The sequence below is a fragment of the Sesamum indicum genome, linkage group LG6 (assembly GCF_000512975.1).
Source record: "Sesamum indicum cultivar Zhongzhi No. 13 linkage group LG6, S_indicum_v1.0, whole genome shotgun sequence".
NCBI classification, from domain to species: Eukaryota; Viridiplantae; Streptophyta; class Magnoliopsida; order Lamiales; family Pedaliaceae; genus Sesamum; species Sesamum indicum.
The window spans coordinates 16,722,177-16,746,486 of record NC_026150.1 but is presented as its reverse complement, the minus strand read 5'-3'; the positions used below and the strand labels follow the sequence as shown (position 1 = coordinate 16,746,486).

The 24,310-nt window shown below is 37.1% G+C and overlaps 6 protein-coding genes across 12 annotated transcripts; 3 read left to right on the top strand and 3 right to left on the bottom strand.

Moving 5' to 3' along the window:
• Window positions 952-5,140, top strand: LOC105164691. Of its 4 annotated transcripts, none has more exons than XM_011083405.2 (5): window positions 952-1,032; window positions 1,809-2,083; window positions 2,455-2,560; window positions 4,071-4,214; window positions 4,515-5,140. In XM_011083405.2, exons 2-5 carry the CDS (start codon window positions 1,821-1,823, stop codon window positions 4,779-4,781), a joined length of 780 nt encoding a protein of 259 aa, XP_011081707.1. In that variant the 5' UTR covers window positions 952-1,032; window positions 1,809-1,820; the 3' UTR covers window positions 4,782-5,140. The 4 variants fall into 4 exon arrangements, with proteins under 4 accessions (XP_011081707.1, XP_011081709.1, XP_011081708.1 ...); XM_011083407.2 differs by lacking the exon at window positions 952-1,032 and adding an exon at window positions 1,045-1,206; XM_011083406.2 differs by lacking the exon at window positions 952-1,032 and adding an exon at window positions 1,045-1,285.
• On the bottom strand, window positions 5,300-7,078 carry LOC105164690 (probable protein phosphatase 2C 72). The gene is made up of 5 exons (XM_011083403.2): window positions 6,800-7,078; window positions 6,394-6,717; window positions 6,181-6,295; window positions 5,792-6,015; window positions 5,300-5,701 (listed from the first exon to the last, which is right to left on the bottom strand). Exons 1-5 carry the CDS (start codon window positions 6,977-6,979, stop codon window positions 5,522-5,524), a joined length of 1,023 nt encoding a protein of 340 aa, XP_011081705.1. The 5' UTR covers window positions 6,980-7,078; the 3' UTR covers window positions 5,300-5,521.
• Window positions 9,968-12,574, bottom strand: LOC105164689. Its single transcript, XM_011083402.2, has 3 exons — window positions 12,179-12,574; window positions 11,065-11,223; window positions 9,968-10,639 (listed from the first exon to the last, which is right to left on the bottom strand). The coding sequence occupies exons 1-3, from the start codon at window positions 12,476-12,478 to the stop codon at window positions 10,286-10,288; spliced, it is 813 nt and encodes a 270-aa protein (XP_011081704.1). The 5' UTR covers window positions 12,479-12,574; the 3' UTR covers window positions 9,968-10,285.
• On the top strand, window positions 12,589-16,162 carry LOC105164688 (PITH domain-containing protein 1). The gene is made up of 9 exons (XM_011083400.2): window positions 12,589-12,818; window positions 13,725-13,805; window positions 14,097-14,146; window positions 14,576-14,653; window positions 14,872-14,929; window positions 15,007-15,056; window positions 15,245-15,353; window positions 15,420-15,481; window positions 15,830-16,162. Exons 1-9 carry the CDS (start codon window positions 12,735-12,737, stop codon window positions 15,870-15,872), a joined length of 615 nt encoding a protein of 204 aa, XP_011081702.1. The 5' UTR covers window positions 12,589-12,734; the 3' UTR covers window positions 15,873-16,162.
• On the top strand, window positions 16,976-21,054 carry LOC105164687 (serine hydroxymethyltransferase 3, chloroplastic). Of its 4 annotated transcripts, none has more exons than XM_011083399.2 (12): window positions 16,976-17,169; window positions 17,957-18,208; window positions 18,353-18,548; window positions 18,633-18,807; window positions 18,894-19,011; window positions 19,104-19,216; window positions 19,323-19,445; window positions 19,608-19,712; window positions 19,827-19,913; window positions 19,991-20,098; window positions 20,372-20,444; window positions 20,555-21,054. In XM_011083399.2, exons 2-12 carry the CDS (start codon window positions 17,992-17,994, stop codon window positions 20,827-20,829), a joined length of 1,590 nt encoding a protein of 529 aa, XP_011081701.1. In that variant the 5' UTR covers window positions 16,976-17,169; window positions 17,957-17,991; the 3' UTR covers window positions 20,830-21,054. The 4 variants fall into 4 exon arrangements, with proteins under 4 accessions (XP_011081701.1, XP_020550423.1, XP_020550426.1 ...); XM_020694764.1 differs by having other exon boundaries at window positions 16,976-17,164; window positions 20,555-20,829; XM_020694767.1 differs by lacking the exon at window positions 16,976-17,169 and adding an exon at window positions 17,412-17,449 and having other exon boundaries at window positions 20,555-20,829.
• On the bottom strand, window positions 20,946-24,293 carry LOC105164686 (cation/H(+) antiporter 28). Its single transcript, XM_020694763.1, has 3 exons — window positions 22,807-24,293; window positions 22,106-22,696; window positions 20,946-21,955 (listed from the first exon to the last, which is right to left on the bottom strand). Exons 1-3 carry the CDS (start codon window positions 23,713-23,715, stop codon window positions 21,344-21,346), a joined length of 2,112 nt encoding a protein of 703 aa, XP_020550422.1. The 5' UTR covers window positions 23,716-24,293; the 3' UTR covers window positions 20,946-21,343.

Here is a 24,310-nt window from a genome sequence, read left to right as displayed (position 1 = left end):
TCCTGTATTTCCATGTATACTTATCAAAGATTAAGGGAGGATTATCTTGCAAAATAGGTATTGGCGCTCTAATGCTTAAGTCAGTAAATTGATTTACCGAATAAATAATTAGAAAACTTAAAATAACACAAGAACAATGGTCCGTAATTGAAGTGGAATGATAGGAGTTTCAGATAAAATGATAATGATGGTGTGGAGTACGAAAATAAGCAAAGAACTTGCTGAAAGCCGAGAAAAAAGAGTATGTGGGAGTGAGTGATATGAGTTTACCATTATAGTTGTAGGATGACCTCTATTTATATGCTGATTGGGAGCAAAATTTGTAAGTAGTTGCAGCATAAGATATACCATTTGAAAGCTGATTGAGTTAGTTAACTAACAAAAAAAAAAAAAAAGGAATTAAAATTTTGATATATCTGAATGAAAATATGACCGTTTGAATGAGCCATGTCTAGTCAGTTTGAGTTCTGTGGATTTTGTTTAACTTCTTGTTGTCAGATTGCCGCCACGAATCTAGAGGGAGTTTGTTGGAGATTTTTCAGTATGATGTGGAAGAATATCTGCGATATGGAATCCCTGATGTTTGCTGTATCATCTCGTTGTATTGGACTTATTTTGACCCTGTTAGATTAGTATAAATGTAGAAAATACGAGCTTGATACCTTACTAATGAGTCAGTAAAATCAAGCATGTTGGGGTGCTCAATGGAGGCGCACATCTTTTATTACCTGAATTAATATCCTTTATAATTTCCAAAAACCATAAAAAGTGGCAATTTCTACAAACAAGTTGGTTGGTATTTTCATTTAATTAAAATAAATTTGATCACTCAGTATCTTAGTCTCACGAATAAAATATCAATACCCCAAGTTTTAGCCCAAAGTGGTATAAGAGCCCATATTCAAGTGATCGAGGTCCATCCTGAGCCCAAAGTAAGGCCCACAAACAGATTATTCACCAATCTCTTTCTTTAAGCTTTTGCCGCAGTTTGTTTGTTTAAGCTCTTCACTGTCGCACTCTGCATAATCGAAGGTTAGCAGTACTTTATTTTTTCCGCTTTTCTCAATTTCTATACGTAATTATTGTCTGTAATTAACGCATAACCAGTTAGGGAAACCAGCGAGTTATATGGTGCCGATGTCAGTTTTTTTACGTGTTAGGAGCGAAGGATCATGCATATAAATTTGTGCTTTTTATTGTGTTCAGGTCGATTTGATTTTTGTTCTCCGGTGGCGTCTCCGTGGGCGCTATATTTTCTAATTTTTGTTTGAGTTTTTGGTTTTCGGTAGGGTTCTGATGCCTTATTGAAACATGTAAATGAACATTCTTGAGGATACTTGTTGAAATTGTTGAGATATGTTTTTTTAATGATGTTATTTGTAGACACAGTATTCTATATCGGTTTATGATGATGGTCCAGTTTATGTAAATAGTTACTGAACACAGGTTTATGTGTAAATGTTCTTATCCTGAAGCACGGATCAAATACTGCAACCTTGCATTTTATGCGCGCAGATGTATTCAAAAGGGTAGAAAAACAAATTGTTGTGTTTTTGCTTTTATCTCCATGGATTTTATGGAAATCGTTTTTTCTTCTTTTACGTATACTGCAGAAGTATAAACAGTCTTGTAGTTTTCACTAGGAGAGGGGTGGAAGCGGAACCACTAAACTTACCTGTATTTTGACCTGAATTATGCTATTGAGCTTAATAGAGCTACATTAGCCACAAAAAAAATTAATTCCTCAGAGTAATTTTTCGTTTTTGTGTTTCTGTGTTTGGAATATCTGAGCCGGAAGTTTATTGCAGGTTGTGGATAACATGGAAGGAGGAGAGAGCTTGCTAGACACGCTTTTTGATGAGGAAATTGTTGATGATGGGCAAGATGTTGAAATGCTTGATATTGAAGAGGGTGAGCTAACTGAACAGATCTCAAACACTGAAGTAGGAGAAAGTTGTGATGTAGGTAATGATCAAGAAAATCAAGAATCTAACAGGAGGATTTCGAGACAAAAGAAGAGGAAAAAGAAAAACAAGCGAAAGAGAGGCAGCAGTGCTGGCCCAAATATAACTAATATAAACAGGTTTGAATTCTCTGCAATCAATTCTTTTGCATTACATTGTTGCGATTTTCTAGACACTGTTTCTTTACATGCTACTTCTTTACTCCCTGTTTATGTGGCATTATGGTCTTTAGAACGATGCTCATAATTTTAGATGTTTATATTTGAATACCTACACAGACACATGCTATTTTGTATTTTAAACTGCTATGGCTTAATCCATCACTCGATATCTTATGCGTCATAATATTTTTAATTTAATTAGTGGGTTTGCTGCACTTTTATTTTTTACAATGCTTCTTTATTAAGAACGTGAAGCTTATTATTGCCGTACTTTAGCATTTCTTTTCACATTTTTGGTGATGGTTTTACTTTTATGCCACTTTCCTTAGATTCGTCTTGGATGCATGCAAGCGTTTGAGAGAGAAAAAATCATATCTTATGTGGACTGCTGTTGGTTGTCTGGGTGTCTCAGCTTTGAGTGATCTTGTGAAAGAGGTAATGTTTCTTTCAAAGTTTCTTTATACAGGTTTGTGCAAAAGGTGGTTATTGAACCATTTCTTTTTTTGCAATGATGAAGTGTGATTGTCATTTTGAAATCACAAACTATACTTTGCTTGATTTTGACCTCTACTACAAGCTGTAGGTTCGGGAATTTTGTGTATGAGTATGAAACATGTAGTCTTACGGTCTTTTGGTCCTTTCGAGTAGTTTCATAGAAGTTTATTGATAAAATGTAGTCCTGGATAATGAGTAACTAACTTGACGCCTTTGTTGCACATGAATCCAGTATGACCCAAGGTTTTAACTATAATGACAGGAAGAGATAGGTAGGATCATAACCCACACAGCGCTTTTTAATTTGTTGATTTCTCATTATGTAATGCAATTTTCTTCATGGTTAACATTCAATATTATTTGAATCCAGTGAGGTACATCAAAACTTCCAGTGCCCAGATGATGGTCATAAGTCATTACTTCAGATATCATCACCATTTGGATGGACGTTGGTATGTGTTTGCATGCGGCTGTTGGGAAAAAAGTGCTCACTTAATTTTTTGTCACATCATTCTCTTAGTTGGATCACGTTCTGAATATCCTTTCACTTAGCTATGTTATACCCTCAGGATTATTTGCATAAATTGTTGGAATTTTCTAACTGGATTAAAGGTGAGACTCTGGTCAACCGCCTTACCCTACATGCTTGAAGACCTACTTCCTCCTTTGCTCCGATGTTTAATATTTGTCTCTCATCAACCGCTGATCCTTCAGGCTGAAGAAGTTATTGCTATCATGCAGACATAACTTTGATCTGAGATAGCTTTGCCAAACTATTCCATGATTTCCCCTAATGGAGGTTAACTTTTTGAAATGGTATTGCCTTGTGTGTTAGACTTCTGATCTGTGAAGTCGTGATGCAAGGTCAAGTAAGACCTATATAACTATTATCAAAAGAAGCAGGGCCAGGAGTGAACGTTGCTTGTGTTGGGTTTAAGAGGGAAAATAGCCCCGCAGGTGTTCATGCTACATTTGGATTGGCAATTATCGGGACCCATCTTGGAACAACTTGAATTTGTAAATGAGATTTAAGCTTCTTGTTTGATGAAGATTGTGATTAGTAACTAGTTTATATTCCACAGATAGCAGAAAGTTGAATTATAAAATAGAGAGTCAGTGGCTGGAAAATGCTCGAATACATATTGATGAACAAACTGAACATGTCACCTACCTTCCCATTCTAATTATTATATTCCAATAATTTTTTGTCAGTTTATAAGGTTACTTGAGAGTGAAATATCTGGCTTTCCGTTGTGATAAATCTATGTTGTAAGGATGAAACTAAGGTGTGTAAATCTCATATTTGGAAGTCTGAAAGCACTGATATCCTCCATTTGATGAAAGTTGTCATCACAATTATTTGGATGATATTGTTGTTGGTTTTCATTTTCCTTATGTTTTCCTCAGCCAGTTCCACTCGAAAGATTGTTAACTAAAAGCGAACCTGTAGGTTGATGCAATTCAGGCCTGTGGAGGTCAGAAGACAGCTGATGGCAGCCGTTTCCGGAGTGGTGGTGGCATATTATGGAATATCATCAAAGTACGTGATCCTAATGCTTACAAAGAGATAATGAGAAAAGGAAAAGAGTTTGAGGTATGTCTAGTTTCAAAACAGGTGTTTCCTCAGGTTTATTTTACATTATTCTGAGTCAAGTATGAATACCTTGGCGCTACAGGTGCTTTTTGATGAAGAGTGTCTTAGTTTCTGTAAATAGTGGAACTTGATTAGGTCTAACTCCTGATGGTCTCACATGCTTAACAGCCTTGGGATTTGTTGGTAGTGCACTCGTCATCATGCTTCATTACATGGTTGTCTTTTGTTATTTTGTCGTGGCTAGTTGTTCATGTGAACTAGAATTGCACTGTTGACATTATAGTTCAATGCACTTTGCAGAAGCAATTCAAGCAGCAACTTCACGGTAAGCAAGAACCTAAGCAACAGGCAGAAGCTTCCTCACCAAGCATCACTCTTGATGCCAATCAGGCTAAGTCTAATATATCAGATTGTTTGGAGCTTACATGTCATGATCGGAGTCAGCACGAACTTATGGCTGCTCCACAGAAACGTGCGTCTGTTCATGAGAGAATACGAATGCCGGTTACATATGATGATTTGCCTGGGGGAGAGGATCCCAAAGATGAATTAGGTTCACTCAAATGAATTGGTGGCCTGGTATTTTGGGAACGTAAAAGAGCTGTTTTTGCCTTTGACCTGAACATTCGCGAGTGTGGGTGTATTTTTCCTTCTTCTTCTTTGTTTTTCCTTTTTTTTTTGATTGGGGGGAGGAGGAGGTCGCAATACATCCTTCAACATTATCACGAGGATCTTGCGTTTGTTTTGATGCAAAGTTTGAGTCAATTGGTTCAAATGGCTGGGCTGTAGTCGAGTAATGCCTTTTTTCTTAGCAAGTGCTGTAGAGTAATGATCAGAATGATGTCCAAGTTTTGTTACTTGAAATTGGTGCTTCAGATTTGAAATGCACTACAAAAGCAGGTTTTATGTGTTTGCATTTTGTCAAATGATCCTCTTTGCTCTGCGTTTTCTTTCAGATAAAATATGGTGTTTGATGATATTAAATATGCTTAGATCTTTTCAATTAGATGATAATTCTTAATAAGATTTCATACTTTAAACCCCCAAAAAGAAGCAACAGAGAGGAGGAAACAGAGGACAGAAGGTTGAAATGAGAATGGGCAATCTTAATCTTATTCCTTATATAATTTTTACTCTTCCATTCCACCAATCCCAGCTGCAGCCATTTTACAGGTATATAGTCTCACACCAAGCGCCAAACAACTAATTCTGTCACAGCCAAGTGACTTCAAGATTTTTGTACCAAACCCCTGGGTTATACTCAAAATCAAGAAGTTAAATTCTCTCAATTCTATAAGGTTTGAATATCATGTCGGTTTCATTTGCAGGAAGAGACAAATAACTGTGCAATCATCTCTCTTTGAGTTGGGAAACTTGTGTTTCCATGAAGCAACTGCAGCATCCACCACTGCCTTTGCTGCTGCCTCTTCACTTCTTACTACGGAAACTATGGACACAACTTCATCGTTGCTTAGCACATCCCACACCTAAAATCAAACACATAAACCAGTCAGCAATCTCACTTTTTCGAAAAATGTCTTCTATCAAGAATTGGAGCTTGAGTTGGGATTCTTTACCCCATCACTAGCCAGTACAAGAAACTGATCATTAGGAGATACACAGTGATAAGAGACATCAGGGATAGCAATTATGCCATGATTCTTGAGCACGAAATCTCCAAAAGCCCGAGACATGGCCAGCCCGGGAGAATCATCATATGGCAGCCACACTCTTTGAATGTGGGGTTCTTCTTTCAGTGCAAATACCCTCCCTTTGAACTTTCTTATTCTCTCTGCTTCAGCTGCACATAGCATCGACTTTATTAATTGCAGGATTTTGGAGCGTGGAGTTTGACTTAATTTAAATTTACAATGTTTTACATGTATCCTAATATAAATAGTTGAAATATTTGGTCGCTAAGGTATCATTAAACACAGAACATTTCCATCAAGGTAAAGATTCTTACAGGTTACTCCAGGCTTGGAATCAGTGGTTAATTGCACAGCCCTGATCCCATTCTCAGTTCTTGTTCCTAGAACAGCCCTAGAATCTCCAAGATTCGCGATAACAAGATCTTCACCCTACGCATTAAATTTGTTAGATTCAGTATAAACTGATGATCCAAACATCTATGACTAAACAAAAGTTCATGTAGATGGTTTAGTTTCCAAGGTCCTACCTGCTTGACAACAACGGCAGCAGTTGTTCCACTGCAAGAGCAGTCCAAACTGTCAAGAAGCTTGATTTCCTTGTCCATCACTTTGAATGCACTAACACAAGCCTCTTTCCATTTAAGGAAATTCTTGCTTGGTCCTGATTGATCACTTTCCAGTCTCTCACTCTGTTTAGTGCTCACTCCTGAAGGGCTAATCTTTGCTATCCCATTTCTCTGGCTGAGAAGCAAAGAAGGTAACCGGTTTCGAACTATTTTGCTCACTATGTGCCCATTTTTGCCATGCCCATCAAACACTGCACCAAAAGCTCCATCTTCAATCCCATATCCCTGCCAGAATAAACAAACATGTTGTTAACTATACTGCAAAAGTCAAAACCTTCAACACTCATATTATGAATATTTCATATACCTCGAACAAAATAGCAGAGTCTTGATTTAAACCTTTGCTTCCTGTGTGAGAATATGTAGAGCCAATTCTTTGTGATTCATTTGCATTGAGACTTATAGTCCCTCTATAGTACACAGCATTTTCGTGGCCATAAGTATCATCATGTATAACTGAAGATGAAATGGATGCACAGATTCCCATGTTTGTTTCTCCTTCAACTGTTTGAATGTTTCTTGCTGTGCATATACTTTTAGAATCCAAGAGACGGTGGGAAAGAGCCCATATATAAGGAGTTGGGGACCATGGAATATGCAGGTTGGCTGAATATTTTTTATAATTCTTGGAAGAATACTTGTGGCTGTAATAGAGTTGAAAAGCATATAGGGTTAATTGCATTTAAACTCCTTCAAAAATGTGAAATTATACTTTTTATCAAAGAAATTTTGCAATTACACTCACACCCCCTTGAAATTTCTCCGTTTACATCTGATCTTGGATAAACAAATGTTGACTAGAAAAAAGAAAATATATAAATTTGCAATTTTGTTCCTCCTTTAACATTGCCATATATATTTTTGTACTTATAAAAGAATAAATATAATATATACATAGAACGAGGTCAACTTCATTATGTTTTTTTCCTTATAAGTAAAAATCATTACGTGGGAATTTAAAAGAAGGGTAAAATTAAAACTTTTACGTTATATTTTCCCTAATGAATAACAATTTTCATCTAAACTTCAACGATAAAGAATCTGGTGTAGACAATGAACTTTTGAAAAGGTACGTAATTATAATTTTAGAACTTTTTTGAGAAAAAATATACTTTCACATATCAAAGAGGGGGTCTAAACCCCAACCTAAATAATCAAGTTGAATACTTGAGGTGCTTTTGAATAGTTTGATTATTATAGTTGGCTACCCCAAGATTCATTTCAAAGGGCATCCTATGTGTAGTTATGTAGGATTAAAGAATTTGCACACAAGTAGTTTACCACTAGAATAAGCAAAGACACATATGGGAGTGCAGTGCTGACTTTGATTAGTTTAGCCAAAAAATTCTAAAAAAATGAGAATAGTTTTGAATCTTTGAGGGCTGAAAGTTTCCATAACAAAACGAATAATCTGAATTATGTAAGTTTAAAGTATGAAAAATATAGGACGCAACTGCAGAATCCATATCGTTGGCGTCCTTCTCATTTTTGTTAAGTATGTAATAATGTCTAAATTCCTTGATACTAGTTTATTATATGAAACATGCTGACCACTACTTGGTTTTCTACCTACACACCCTAACATAGTAAATAGATGACCAATAATTCATCCACTTTACACAAAATGTAGACTCAAAAGACTGCAACGCCAACTAAGAGCAGAAGAAAAGTATTAAAATTACAAGAATGAAAATTATATTAATCTGAATTGTAATAGAAACAGAACTGAACAAACTTTAATATGTAATGGTGATTCAAGAAACCAAACTTGTTATTTTAGGTAGTCCAATTGAAAATTATTAATCATTTGACATTTCAATAACTTAATTCATTCTTTATTTTTATTTTTTCCAATTGATGATAATACAATCTATTTGAGTTGACTTTAGAAGATAATCAACACTTCAATTTTTATATTTAAAGACAATAATAGAGGTATTAAATAATCACATAAATAATTATACAACCTTCCACATGATTGGAAGGACCCCAAGATTTGGAAGAAATTCAGATATTCTAAGCTCTATTTAAATTTGTAATTAGTTGTCAACTGTCCCACACCCACACCCACATCCACCTATATATATATACATATTTATCAAGATAGCTTTTCAAATATTTGGAACGTTGTGAGCTGATATATATATTAGTCTCGAGAAATAATAAATATTATTTTTTGAATTTATGTTCTAGTGTTTTGGGGTTTCGTCACGACCTATTGATAATTAAATAAATTACTAAGGTCGATAAGTTGTTGGGTCAGTGTACTTCATCTTAAAACAAATTATTACTAACGAGTAACGTTTAAAATTTTTTAATTCTTTCGCTGTGTCCTCAACATAATTAATTTTGTCTCACTATGAGATAAAGATATTTGTAGTGAAAAACAAAAAATGTATATAAATAACTCTGTACTAAAACCAATAAAATATAATTCCTTATCTGACTGGTGAGATTGAGATTTAAGTTCAAATTCTACAAATGTATGAATTCAATCGACTTTTAATAGCAGTATACTGAGTATTTTTTTTTTAAGTTCCGAATTTGTTAATTGATGTATTACGTGTTGATATTATAATAATAACATATTGGTTAATTTAAAATTATTGTTTTATTTCAAATTAAAAACAAAATGACTAAGTACTATAGAAGGTCATTAGAAAAATGGCAACCTTAACATCTAATTAACCGACCTATTAGTCGGTTTATCTTAAAAGGAAAAAAAAAAAAACAAAAAAACCGACTTTTAGATTCTCACGAAAGGGCAATAACATTGACATTTGTATTTCAGGGAATACTTTGGTCTATAGATTCTTACATCAGCACACTTATTTTAATTAAGTCTTTGTGATTATATTATATGATTTTATTTCATTTGGCAATTCATATATACTTTTTATTATAAATTAGGCAAATTACCAGTTCCTCCCTCGTTGTTATAATTATTACAAGAAACATCCCTGTAAAAGAGGGCGGGGAGAGAAGTGTCATTTGCTTTCTTGTCCTGATCAGATATTGTGTTGTTTCATAACATGATAAGTTGATCACTGTAGGAAATTGATAAGTAGATAAATGTGGAGCACCTGCACCTGCTGATAAGTAATTTGGAAATATAGTACAACAGTTGAGGATTGTAGACTTTAGCATTCTAGTAAAGCAAGTAATGATCTAATCACAAAACTAAGGTCCAGAGCTGCTGGCACAAACCAATCATTTGACTATACTGAATTGATCTGAAACAAGTTTTATATAGATAGTGCTTATCACAATCTCATACACTACAATTTTCAAACTTTATCGGCCGTATCATATTGAATATTTATTGTCATAATTCAATCTCATTTTGTGGATCAAATCATCCATTTATCGCACGTAAACGATGAACTCAATCATGGAGGTGTTCTTTAACCATGGAGACTTCGTCGCAGTTTAGCAACATAATCTAAGAACAAGAAAAATGGCTGTGCTAAATTCATGCAGCTTATCAACTAAAAGTTAAGATTTCTTCATCAAGAATCCCAAGTACAAAGTGTATCAATCTGAAACTCACTAAATGGACAAGCAAGAAAAAGTCACTAAACTGAAATCAACATGGAAACTTTTCTTTTCATTCAGAACTGCATCATAATGGTCGACGGTATGCATACATGAGGAGCAAGGTTGACATGGTTACAATGATAAATTCGCAGATACATATCTGGATTTTAGTGCAGAAACCTACAGGGTTCATCGACGACAAAGAGAACTATTTCACAGCATAAAGTCTTGATTTCTATATTAATGAGAATTCACCTCATTGGCTGGAGACAACACTATCATCTCCTTGTGCTGTCTCTGCTACAGGAGATTTCTTTGTCAAAGACTTGGGTAGATCCATCTCATCCTGCATGCAACGTTGCTGAGGATGGGATAGCAGCACACACATGTGACGGAAAAGCGCACGTGTCAACCCTTGACCACTCTCAAATATGAAGCCTTCGAACTCACTGACACGTTCAAGGGCCTCAACTAGGGTGTCATATACCATTTGCGGACAATTATCTGGTCCAGGTTTGTCATGGAGGTACATAACATCCAAGGTGAAGAGTTTCAGAGTTGAAGGCAATTGATATTGTGGTGGCATAGATGACCTACAATAGAGCAAGATCTGGGACAACAGAATACAGGTAAAAATTTTGCATGGTTGGGGAGCCACATAAATCAGGAGAAGACAAAGAATTTAACAAACCAGAAGGTTCACCACTGTGTTACAGATATGCTTGAAAGGAAAGAAATCGAACTAGAGAAGTGAAAATCAATAACAAATCTGAGAGCCCAAATGACACCCTTGGCAGCTGTCAGAAAAGTATAGATAGGAGACTCTACTTGATAGTAAGAGAAAAAGACTTGTTATTCAACCAGTTCGCATACGAACTTCACTAGAAATTGATCCCTCATGAAAATGGATTGAACAACTATCCTGCACTCTAAATGCTGAAGTTGAACAGAATGACTAACTTTCCACTCTTGCAGTCAAACAGGGAATTAGCACTAGTTTGCTCAACGAGACACATTAAATTCATGGTTACTTACCACTCGGAATATCCGGTTTTGTGCACGAGATTTCTTAGCTTCATGAGTTGCTACTCTAAATAGCTGAGTGAGATCTGCATGACTGGAAGATGAATCCACTGAGAGTCCTCGTAAAGCAGCAATTGCAGAGTCAACTTCACTGCTGAACTCTTTTCGGAGCTTCACAAAGAAACAGAGCAGGAAATCAAACCCATGTGGTTACTGGTTACAAAACAGTAGTTTATTTACCCCACTTGAAATATCCAACTAGGAAGATAAGCATCTTAAAATTCCATAACACTTGGTCTTTTTGGATTGAAATATCCTCCTGAGTATTGTCAATGGCTGCAGCCTGATATTAGCATGCTGATAAATGAGGTATTTGTAGTAATAATTGGGTCAAACACTCTTTAGTCGCAGCAGAAAACTAAGTCTAGCCTTGTTAGTTGATATGTGACTAGCGGAACCTCAAAGGTCAATTTTTCAGACTAGAAGCAGAGGTACAAAACAAAATTCACTTCATAGTTCATAATTTCTTACAAAGAAGTAGAAAGAGAAAACTGAAGCCCAAAACGGGCAATGTGCACAGCATCCGACCTTAGAACATTTCGTACACAAGTCACCACCAGGCAGTCCATTTTAATCTTCAAACCAGTTAAACAGGCAAGCAGGAGGTATAATGGTAGTATGCCAAACACAATTAGTGCAAGTTTCAGGCATAGTTAACAACTGCATAGAATTTTCAATCCACTCTGATATATGCGACTTCTTTGCAAACTTACATGCTGGGAAATGAACAGTTTCCAATGTGTCTGCATATACCAAATAATGTCTCCATCCATAAATCCTTTGCCACACAATAGAATGAGTATTGACAAGTGCCTCTATTCAAAATCTTATAGACCCATCGGTGCTTGGGAATAGGGAAATCCGTGCTAAACAATTTGGTACATAAATCGTTGCATATGCAAGTAATCATGTCATCAAGTGAACTGCTAACAACACTAAGAGTAATTGGTTGTACACAACTCAAGAACTTACCAAGATATCCTTGCCTACGGAATAGGGAAACAAAATATGAGCAATGCGGTAGCGATAGAGAATGACACTACTAGAACAAGCAAGACATTAATACCCAATAAGTAGATTTCGAGAGGGCGGTGAAGGCGAATCGGTGATCGGGGTTGATGGTGAGCTTAGCGTGGACGAATAGCAGTATAGCCTGCTTTATCGACTCTAATCTGGTGTAGGGCCGCCCGTTCGGCCCGTTCACTTTCATCTCGACCATAGTTTCCGGGCCCACGTCGATGCAAAATAGTATGTCCTCGCTGGAAAATCGGGTCGCTGGAAGTGAGAATCCGCCGCCGCCCTGTCCCGGAAGAGCTGAAGGGCCTCCCGGCGGTAGGTTGAAGCTCTGGACCTCCGTCACTTCCATCTCTGAGTTCTCTTCTGTTTTTCTCTGTGCCGAGAGATTTTTGGTTGTTGTTATGCGGGTTTGAAGTGTAATTTCGTCATTTCAAAAGTTTGTCAAGGGGAACTCGCATAGAATTTCCTTTCCGGCCAAAAGATTCCTTGCGTAACACCGATGCAAAATCTCATTTAAGCCCTCACATCATAAACCGTAGAAAGAAAAACCCCTCAAAATTTCTCAGCCAGCCACCTCTCAGAAATCACGCACGCCGAGCTGAAAAATGGCATGCTTGCACGATCACAACTGCGAAGAGCACGATTGCTCCTCGGACTGGTCTCTCTACAAGCACATAGATCTCTCCAAGGTTTTCTCCTTTATCTTCCTGGAGTTTTACATTAGGTTTTGCATAATTTCATTGTTGTAGATTCTGATTCTTAATTATGTAAAAACTTTACCATTCTGATATGTTCACATAGAAGTGTCATTTCGTTGTTTTTGAAGTGCCAATTTTTGCCGTGTAAGTTCTCGGTGTTGATTTTGTACAGAATTATTTGTTTCGGCGCAGGAACTTCGTCGTCTCAATCATTTGTAGTGTATTATCATGATTTGAAACTTTAGTTATTCTACTAATTGATTCATAAACGAAGGAAATGTTTAGACAGGAAGTTGTCCTGAAAGCTGAGGAATTATGACTTGTTTATACTCGATCATTTTTCTGGTTTTGAAGTAGGGTGTGGATGGAGATATAGACTTATTAAACATCTGTCATGGATAATGTGGAACTTATAGGATGCTAATGTTTGTTATATTTGTTTATTTAGCTTCATATTTAGGTGAGTGTATGTGATATGGCTATATGCCAGTCCCTACATTGAGGACAAGGAGGGATTAAATCTGTGTTATGAAGCCTTGTGTTTGCACTAGTCATGGTCTTTTTTGAACTTCTGTTATAAATGTTCATGCTCCTTGTATGCAATTAAGTATTCGATTTCTGTTTAAATCTTGAATTTAGTTTGTGGTATATATTATGAATATTTGTACATCTTGTATGTGATAAATTAAGGTGTATACAACTGTTTGTTAATGTGTTGCTCCAATATAATCGGGAAAAAACCTTTGTGGTTTCTCTATGAATTTTATGTTGGGTGATTAGTCTAGAATCTGTATGTGGGAACCTGCTAGATTGCTGTTCTACCTTCTGTCTTGCATCAAAGAATTAAATTATGCCTTTTAAGCATGCGAATGACCAAAAAGTTTGCATCTACCAAAGGTATCTGCACTGAATGAAGCTGTTTCTGGAAGTGTGAAGTCAGTATTCAGAGCTTGGGAGCAGCGTCTTAACTCCTCAGAGGTATTCCAATATTTGCTGGGATTTTTTTCCATCGTGTCTAATATTGATCCTCATGAAATGCAGCAGTTGCATTTGAATTTATGCATTCATAGTTGAATATAGCACATGTATTATTTAAATCAATCCAACAGTGGTGTTCTATCTACAGATATGTGTATACAGAGTCATTGTCACAAAGATGGAAGGATTATGCACGCAGAATTACTTTTTATGCTTTCTAAACCTTATATTGGTTGTCTTTAATAGCTAATCTCGTCGAACATTTAAAATTTTTATCTCAACTCTGGACAGGGTTACTTGGAAAGCAATGAAGGCGATCCTGAATTGATTGTCTTTATTCCGTAAGTAAATTACATTTCACAGTCCTATTTAGACCATCGCGTATTTCCTTTTTTCCATTGAGAAAGATTGGGCCTTTAGGGCTGCACATGTATGTGCATAATAAAAGCCTTTGCAGATAACAAAGTTGCTTTTGAGCTTGTATAACCAAAAAGCTGAACAAACTTTATATACTATGTGATACTCTGAAGTTGGGATTGATGGCTATATTGTTTTACGTTTTGGGCAGTCTATAAATCCTCGTTTTGTAGACTTGATGAAAATTTCTACTACTAAGAAGACACGCTTGCAAATTGTGGGGATTATGGAATTGGGGATCTTGTTATTATGTTATCGAATAAATTCTAATGTTAATCTGGTTGTTTCTGGCTTGTCTATTCATTTTTGCTGAAATTTGCTCAGTTTCAACTAATTGATGAGTGTCTGTATAGATTTACATCAGATGTTAAGCTCAAGAGCATTTCAATTGTTGGCGGTGTGGATGGAACAAGTCCTGCAAAGATGAGAGCGTGAGTTCTAGTGAACTTACACTTCATTCATTTTAGTTTACTGCAACAGTTTTCAGTATCATGTGTTGCAGTAGGAGATGGCCTTCACGTGTATTATATTTATCATGTGTCTTGTTATTTATGCTTAACCGTGATGTCTTCGGTTCCCCTATTTGTTAAAGCTCCTTATCACAGCTTCCTTTTTGGTGCCTAAACTATTATATTTCGGGTAAATATAGGTTTATCAATCGTGATGGTATTGATTTTTCGGATGCCCAGAACATGCAACCTGTTCAGGTATGCTGGAAGCTTATAACTTTTTCAACTGTTCTGTTTATAATTGTTTGCTTAGGTAACTTATTTTATCATCTTAGGAGTGGGACTTGGTGGAAAATTTACAAGGAGTTTTGGAATACCAGACAAGGTGAGGTTTCCTGTCCTAAGTTTTAGTTGGCGTCCTATAAAGCTTCTATAGATTTACTTGCCATTTCTAATATAAAGATCAGATTCTGGTGAGGATTCCACATTCTGCAGATAAGGTTTCAAACTCTGACAGCTTGGATGTTTTTATCAGTTTTGAGTTGCTGACCCTATAATGTTTATACTCAACAGATATTCAAGATTTCAAAGTGTGGGGAACATCACTTTGCATTTTCCAGATAATTTCGGTGGTGACACAACTCAAATACATTACATTGGGTTGAAAGGAGAAGCAACACAGGTACTTTTGGGTGCAAACTTTGAATTTCCCTTCCCCTTACTCTGATTCAATTTCAATTTCATGCAGCTGAAGAGGGATGTTGTTGCGACAATAGTCTATGAACTCATGCCAAATCCTTCAGATCACAAGTGAGTTATCAATCTTTACCAAGATAAGTTAACTACAGGTCATCTCACTGTGACATTGGACGTATGGAATGCATTGCATTTTATATTAGCTTTTCCATGTGTGGAACTTGCTCGAAACATAGACCTGGTAGTATGAGATCTTAAATTATTGGAAACTTGGTCATCGTTTTGCCTTGGAACTTTTGTTGTAAATTTTTGGGTGTCTTCTTGCATCTCTCTGGTTCTTCAGTAGTTGAGAATGCCAACTAGTAGCAAAAGCTTAATGACAGCCTGCATGATTGTGTTATATTTTGACCTTGGTTCTAATGAGTTAGCTGATCGATCTCAAAATGCTGAATCCATGTACAGAACACGTGCCGAGACTGGTGGCGGCCTCTCTCAGGTGGAATGAGGTTCTAAATCTATCTACAGCCAGAGCTCCTTTAATCAATGGCTTCTGATCTAAATCTCATCATGAGATACATATAGCTCAACAGAAATGTAAAATGGACATTCTGTTTTCACCAAAGATTCAGAAACTTTCATCCTCTCTACCATTTTAAGTGTTGTACCTTGTTTACACCATCAACTTCTTAAATGGTTGAGAGGATCTTAAGAACTTTCAGCCAATTTCAGTCCTCAAGTCAAGATCCCAACTTTGGTATGTAAAGTGGCTTAAATTGTGAACTCTGCTTGCTGTCTTTTGATGTGCCTTTTGTCTTTCACAGTATTTCTATTCAATCAAATATTCTTCTTATTACAACAAACGGTGAATGAACTGGTTATGAATTATTGGTAATAACTCCTTAAAAATGCAAACGAAACCACCCGTAGGTTGTTACATTTCTTGTTTCCTTACAATGGCGATTCCTAAATTCATCACAAACAGAAAGAACACAAATGATCATTGCTAATAAGCACCAAAGCTAACAAAATATAAATAGGAAGCCATTAAGCTTAGCCACTTCTCGGCCGGATGCGATTTCATGGTATGACTGCTAACGAAAGGCAAACCGAACATGGCCTAAATTTCAATTATTATTTATTATATTAATATAAAAATGAAATATATTTGTGACATCGTTATGTTATATTTATTTTATTTTGGTTTTTTTTTTTTTTAAGAATATGATGTGTTAATTTTATATTTTATTTTTATTTTTAATATATTTTAAAATAAATAGTATATCTATATACTAATATTAATATATATATATATATATATATATATATATATATATATATATATATATATATATATATATATATATATATATATATATATATATATATATATACTTTTCACTTACAATGAGTAAATTTGTAACACCACAAATAGTACTTTGTCACATTATTATATCAATATTCTTAAGTTTATTTTTTTTAAAAAAAAATAATGATATATGATTAGTAATATATATTTAAATATAAAAAAAATTATTATATTTAGGCACCAACAAGCTTTATTATATATATATATATATATATATATATATATATATAAGCTGGAAAAGAGACGACGATATAGCGGCGCGCGCTTTTGTTCGCAGCTAGGTTTTCTGTAACACTTCTCACTCTTATATTCGCTCAACCGTTTCATATTGATAAGAAGAAAAACCCAACGCTACAAAATTTTATCATCCTAATTGGGAAAGTAGATTTCTGGGGAAGGATTCTTCAGCTGCAACGGAGAAGCCGAATCACGTTAGGTTCTTTTCCACTTCGTTTTTGTTTTTGTTTTCGTTGTTTACATGTACCTTAAGCAAAGAAATCGGGAATCTAATCCGAAAGTTGAAATTAGCTTATCAGTTTTTTTTTTTCCATTTTGTTTATCTGTTTATTCTAGTTTTTCCCAATTTTCCACCTAAGGGCTTCCCGGCTTCAGGAGTTGAACCAAAACGTTCTTTCAGTAGTTTTTCGTGTATTTGCAGCTGGTTTATATGCAACTTCGGGGGCAAACGTTGAGGCGTTGTATTCAGCAAATGATTTGTTAGTTAGTCTGCTTTCTCAAGTTGTTTTAAGTTCTGAATTCCCAAATATTTGTTATGCTGAAACTAGAAGTTCAAAGGAATATGACGTTTGAGCTAGCCTTATTAGGTTCCATTTCAGACCCTTTATTAGGTCTAATCTAATTTTATTGCTGAACATCCTTATAGAATCAACTGTTGATTCATGCCACGCTGTGTCACCTAATAACTCGTAGTTTAGTATAGTTCCAGTTTTTTGTTGATTGAGGCCTTCTAATGTCTGTTGTGATTGAAGGAAATTATATCTGGCTAAGCTAATATAAACTTGTAGCATTTGTGAGAAATATATTCTGAAATTAATATTTTGTTTGAGGAAGATGAGATTTAGTTTGTTATGCCGAAACAATTTATCCAGATGATTTGAGATCAGTAAGATTAATAATTATGCATGTGAGTTCTGGATTAAGTTTGTTTGCAAGTTCAATTGCTTATTTTTTGTTCATCGGGTGAGCATTTCATTTGAATATAGGGTTTTTGGTTGAACTGTGCTGAGAGCACGCCAGCATGCAGGCTTGTGGGGGATCAGCAATGATGAATTCTATTCAACAGCCTTTTGGGCCCAAGGGATCATTATTCCCCTCGAAATGGCTTGGTATCACTGGATGCCCGAATCATGTAAAACTGAGTTCAATCAAACCGTGTAGGTCATCTCAACTAGAAGGGAGCTTAATCACTGGGAAGCCTCCTTCTTCTGTGTCTGTTCCTATCCCTGAAATTGGAGGTAGTAATATTTTTGGATTGCAGCTCATTTCTGTTTCTCTTCAGTCAAATTGTGTATCTGTAGATTGATTGAATTTGCCAATAATTTTCCATTTGTGGAATTCTTTGAAGTTTGAGTTTGAGAATTATGAAATGAAATAATTAGGTACTGGAAGCAGCTTTGTGGACTACGGCTTGAGTGAAGCTGATCCTGAAGTCCGCACCATTATTGATAAAGAGAAGAATCGTCAATTTAGAAGCTTGGAACTGATTGCTTCAGAGAATTTTACATCTCGAGCTGTGATGGAAGCAGTTGGTTCTTGTCTCACTAATAAATATTCTGAAGGATTGCCTGGCAAAAGGTAAGTTGTATGCATAGGCCTGAATGCAAAAATAAGCCCTTTAAATTCTTTCATTATTGACTTATAACATGTTTTTTGCTCTAGATATTATGGTGGCAATGAATACATTGATGAACTTGAGATTCTTTGTCAAGAAAGAGCTCTTGCAGCATTTAATTTGGATGGAGAGAAATGGGGCGTAAATGTTCAACCATTATCTGGTTCTCCAGCTAATTTTGAAGTTTACACAGCAATTCTTAATCCACATGACCGCATAATGGTAAATAATGTTGTCTTCCTGCTATTCCCATCAATATTTGGAGCATGGAGTTACATATACTTTAATAGGTTTTGGATTAACCTCAGGGTTTGGATTTACCTCATGGTGGACACTTGTCGCATGGGTTCATGACTCCCAAGAGACGGGTGTCAGGCACATCTATTTATTTTGAATCTATGCCCTACCGGCTGGATGAGTCTACAGGTCTTGTAACAATTTTATGGACATTGTGTTGGGTTGCTTTGTTCTCGTGGATTAACTATAACCTCTTTCTGGTTTAAAACTTGTTTATATAGGCCTAGTTGACTATGACATGCTTGAAAAGACAGCGATCCTCTTTCGTCCAAAACTTATTATAGCTGGTGCTAGCGCCTATCCCAGAGATTTTGACTATCCTCGCATGAGAAAGGTACAATTTCATGTTTATTGTCGATACAAATCACTTGATAGCAGTACATTCGTTTTGTCTACTTGGTTTTTAGTGCCTGACTATTACTTGTTGATATACATTGAAGATTGCAGACGCTGTTGGCGCTTTTCTTATGATGGACATGGCTCATATTAGTGGACTCGTTTCCGCTTCTGTTGTTGCTAATCCTTTTGAGTACTGTGACATTGTAACGACTACGACACATAAGGTGAACTTGATTCTTGGATGAATTTTTAATTCGGTAAACTTGCCCAAGCCTATACCCGCTTTGGGGAGTTCAATGTGCGTCCTGAGTTGCTTTTACACCTGTTTGATTTCTACAATTGTATACCGAGTATTCTGGGAGCATAACTTGGATATGTTTCTTCAGTCTCTTAGGGGTCCAAGAGGTGGCATGATATTTTTCAAGAAGGATCCTGTTCTGGGAATTGATTTAGAATCTGCAATTAACAATGCTGTTTTTCCAGGTCTACAGGTTTGTCAATTCTCTGCTTGCTTGTTATTACAGTGCCTGACTACAATACAGTTATCACCTGATATGCTAAATATAACTTGTTTTTTGGTTATTGACGCCTTTGTTTGTTGACAGGGAGGTCCACATAATCACACAATTGGGGGCCTTGCTGTTTGTCTGAAGCATGCAAAATCACCAGAGTTCAAGGCTTATCAAAAAAAGGTATCATCCGTTACTTTTTGCTGATCAATTGTCCCTGCATGTTCTCGCTTATTCTGAACCATTGTTTCTTCATGTAGGTGGTCTCTAATTGTAGAGCTCTTGCAAGTCGATTGGTGGATTTGGGATACAAACTGGTTTCTGGAGGGAGTGATAACCATTTGGTTCTTGTGGATCTTCGCCCCTTAGTAAGCATTAGTTTTCATTGTCTTTTTGAATCTTGTGCTCATTGCTGCAATAATCATTATAACTACCTAGGTAAATCCCCAAAACACTTAAAAGTTTATAGTTGGGAATGTTGGGAGATTCAAAAATATATTGCAACTGGTGTCTCCCTGTGAGATCAAATACTCAAGAATATTTAGTCGAGTAGTTGACTAAGTTTCTTGAATTTTGGCTTAATACTTTAGAAGATCGTTGCCATTTAATTATTTTCTATAAACATTCTGCTGTCTGAATAGGGCATTGATGGTGCTAGAGTGGAGAAAATTCTTGATATGGCATCAATAACCCTCAATAAGAACTCTGTACCTGGTGAGTGTATAAAATTTGACTTCTTGATGTTATGTACTATACAAAACTTGTCGTAGTTAAGGCTTTCTTGTTACTTTTGTCCTTATGCCAATTTTCACCTTACGCTACAGGTGACAAAAGTGCACTAGTACCTGGTGGTATACGCATAGGTTCCCCTGCCATGACTACAAGAGGCTTTGGTGAAAATGAATTCATCTCAGTTGCAGATTTTATTCATGAAGGTGTGCAAATTACTCTCGAAGCAAAGAAGTCTGTTTCCGGGTCTAAGCTCCAAGATTTTATGAAATTTGTGACTTCTCCGAGCTTTCCATTGGTTGACCGGGTGGCTGATCTGCAAAGAAGAGTGGAGGCACTGACAACCCAATTCCCAATACCTGGCTTGTGAGTGAAGTTGAGGCAACCAGGTCTCCTGCGTCCGCCATTATATATGTTAGGGAGGCGGCAAAATGTGTGCCCCCAGCTTGCTAGATTAGAACTCTGATTGCTTTTTATAAGTCGAGGGATGAAATAATTTTTGACACTGGCTTTAAGTCTTGTTGTAGTATGTATGTATCTGGATCTGAATCCAAATGTTTTTGCGAGGAAAACTGGATCTCCTCTTTGTTAACTAGCATCGATCTGACTGTTTCGAAGCACAAAACCGGTATTGACATATTTTTGGAGCAGAGAATGATAAAGGAGCACGACTTCAAAAGGGTATCTTGATGAATGATCTAAATCCTGAAGAAATGTGTATTGCTACAGGCAGCTTAACTAAGAAGTGAAGTATGAGCCAAAACAACTCGTTGGGGTTTCAAGTTACAGTATCCCAAGTCTTTTGCTCACAATTCTGTACACAATTTCCTTTGCCTCTACTAAAAATCCTGTGTTTCTTCCCCACAATTTTTATCTTCCTTACGTTACATGATTGAAAATTCCTCTTGGAGGCCATCTATGTCACCCTTCAGACTGTGTTGTTGTATGATCAGAACAGAAGCAGTCACTGAATAGTCCGAAGCAGAAAGAATATCTCCAATGGGGCCTAGCTCCGGGCACTCCTCCCAGTCGCTCATGCCCACTGTCAAGATAGAATTCACCCTCCCGCCTCGTCCCACGATGAAGAGACCATATTGCCCTTCAATGGACCTCAAAGTGGAGAAAGTCTGCCCTGAATTTTCGAGGTACTTCTCCATGTAAGACACCTGCCCTCCAGCCACATGCCTGTCATAGAAGTCAGCAAAGCACTCATCATCAACCCTCATTTCCTCTTGATTTTCCGAGGTGTTGGATTTCGCTATGGTGATTAGCGATGACACACTATCCCCAGTGGCTTCTAGAAGGAACCTTATGACTGTCAGCTTCACCCCCGGGTGACATGCCACCCGGCCCGCATATGCCAGCGCCTCACGGTCATCTTTACCACCTATGAAGATCACTGCTGCATGGAGGGATACAGATGATCTTGATATTATTGTTGCACCGAGACCACGATCCACTAAAATTCCAATTGAGCATGGGGCGTGACGAAGAATCTGTGGAATGATAAAACTTAGACATGGAGAATTTATGCTTGCTTATTGATGTGGCGGGATTAAGGCAATTTTCACTTGTCGACTGGTTTCTTGTAGTATATATATTTATATATTACTTAGCATGGAACTGAACAAAGCTACATTATATACCTTTCGGTTGACATGTCGGAAGCCGGAATGGCCCATATTGAGCCTTCCGCCTTCTTCTTGTTGCTTGTGAAATGGCAATATTATGAGAGAAACCATTAAGTCCTCTGCTAATATGCACACGTCCTGGTGCATGCTACTCAGCGTAGAAAGTGCAAGCATTCGCTTAAGAACGATTCCATGTCCATCCTGGCTCAGGTAAGCGCTCACTCCATTAGTTACCTGCTCCCTCATTTGCATTACAGTAGGATCAGTCACACTCACAGTATCCACGCCATCATTGTGTCTCAATGTGGCTGCTACTACATCTGTTAGTTCTACCATGTCCGTGAGATAAACCAAGATCCCTGGCTCAACTGGTCCTCTAGAAATTGCCATGAAGTTAGTGGCAGACGAGATGTTTTGTGGGCCGTGGACGCAGAGCAGAACACGAAGCTCATTTGAGGGATTGAGCCATTGGAGCGCCATTCTTTGAGTTGGGGAGCGTTTTCTTGCACGTTGAATGATGTTTGCCACGACCAGTGGGGTGTAGATGATGGTCAGGAAGGTCGCAAATACCATGGAAACGCTTGTGGAGATACTTGTCAGACTCATCTGCATTGTGTTTCAAAGTTAATGTTGATCAGGTAAAGAATCCAATAGTCTGACAAATGTACAGCATGATTTCCCAAGGCTTAAAAAACAACTCTAAGGAGGAGGCTTACAGTGGAGGCCATTATAGCCAAGTAGACATGGAAATGACCCTTGATGCTCAACAGCAATCCAGTGGCAATAGAATCATACCAGTGAAATCCCAGCATCAGCCCTGAAAGCCATGAGCCAAGCACTTTCCCACCAGTTGCAATGAAGAAAGTGAAAAACAACTTTCCCCATGATACCCAATTGCCGGCCTCAAACTTGCTCAGCTGAGCCTCTGTTCCCACCCAAAAGAAGAAAAGTGGGCAAAGAATAGCACCAAAGAAATAGTTCACCTTGCTGATCATCATCTTCGCTATCCTCCCATCTCTCGGCATAAAAACCCCCGCCAAAAACGCACTCAAAACTTTATCATAACCTGCCCAAATTGGCGGAAAACAACATACGGTGACCACAAAAGCCACTGCCAGGATCAAATGTGAGCCCTTCATTGGCTTCCCCTCAGGATTCTCACGGTTCACCCAGTTAAAGATCAGGGGAGTCAACTTTGCTGCTAAAACAGTTTCAATGACGAGAAGAGAAACCATGAGAAGAATAGCTTTCACTGTTCGATACTTGAATGTCTGAATAGGATCGAAGATAACACAGCCGACGCAGATTAGGAGGGTGGAAACAAGGTCAGTGTGAATCCCGGCTGTCACAACAAATCTGCCTATATCAGACTTGCCAATCTTAAGATCAGTTATTAGCCTAGTCAGTAATGGACTGGCTGTGCTAGAAACAACAACAGAGAGGCATAGATTCAATGGAACGCTGTTTACGTTTCCCTCAGGAACATCAAGGAAAGGGGTGAGCAAAGCAGCCAACACAAAAGTGGTGAGAACTCCAGTATAAGCCACTTTTGCTTCTGGGAGATGAATCTCAAGAAATATATTGGGATCAACTTCTAGGCCTACCACAAACATGTGGACAACCATTGCACCGTCTACTATGTAATGTAAGGTACTTTGTACCCCGGTCGCATGCTTGCGTATGAACGGTAGATTGCTAAGTACCAGACCTACCTGCAACCATCATTCCCAATCATCACAACCATAACTATCAAATGATGAGTAACATTGCATTGCATCGTATAAAGTTTTGATTCTCATCAGATAATGTCATTCATCTATCATTCATAAAAGCAAGCAACAGCAATAGCTAGATACAAATCATGATCGAGAGAGAGAGAGATGCATACAATGGATTCAGAGACGATCCGGGGTTGAGAAAGACGGCGCAACAAATAGTGCGCGATGTTGCATAAGAAGACAACTAAGAAAAATCCGAGCATGTAGACGGCAATGGTGGCGAGTCTGTAGGTCATGAGGCCGCCCGTGCATAGGGCATTCGTCATTTCATTGATGTTCATTTCTCTTATGTCCATTTTTCTCTTACTAAAGATTTATAATTCTGTGCAGTATTGGTTTCTGATATGAATGAATCTTACGTTTCTTGACTAGAAGGAATTTTATTTGTTGGGAAAATGTTGTGAAAAAAAAAAGATGGAGATTGATTTCTTGATTGATGTAT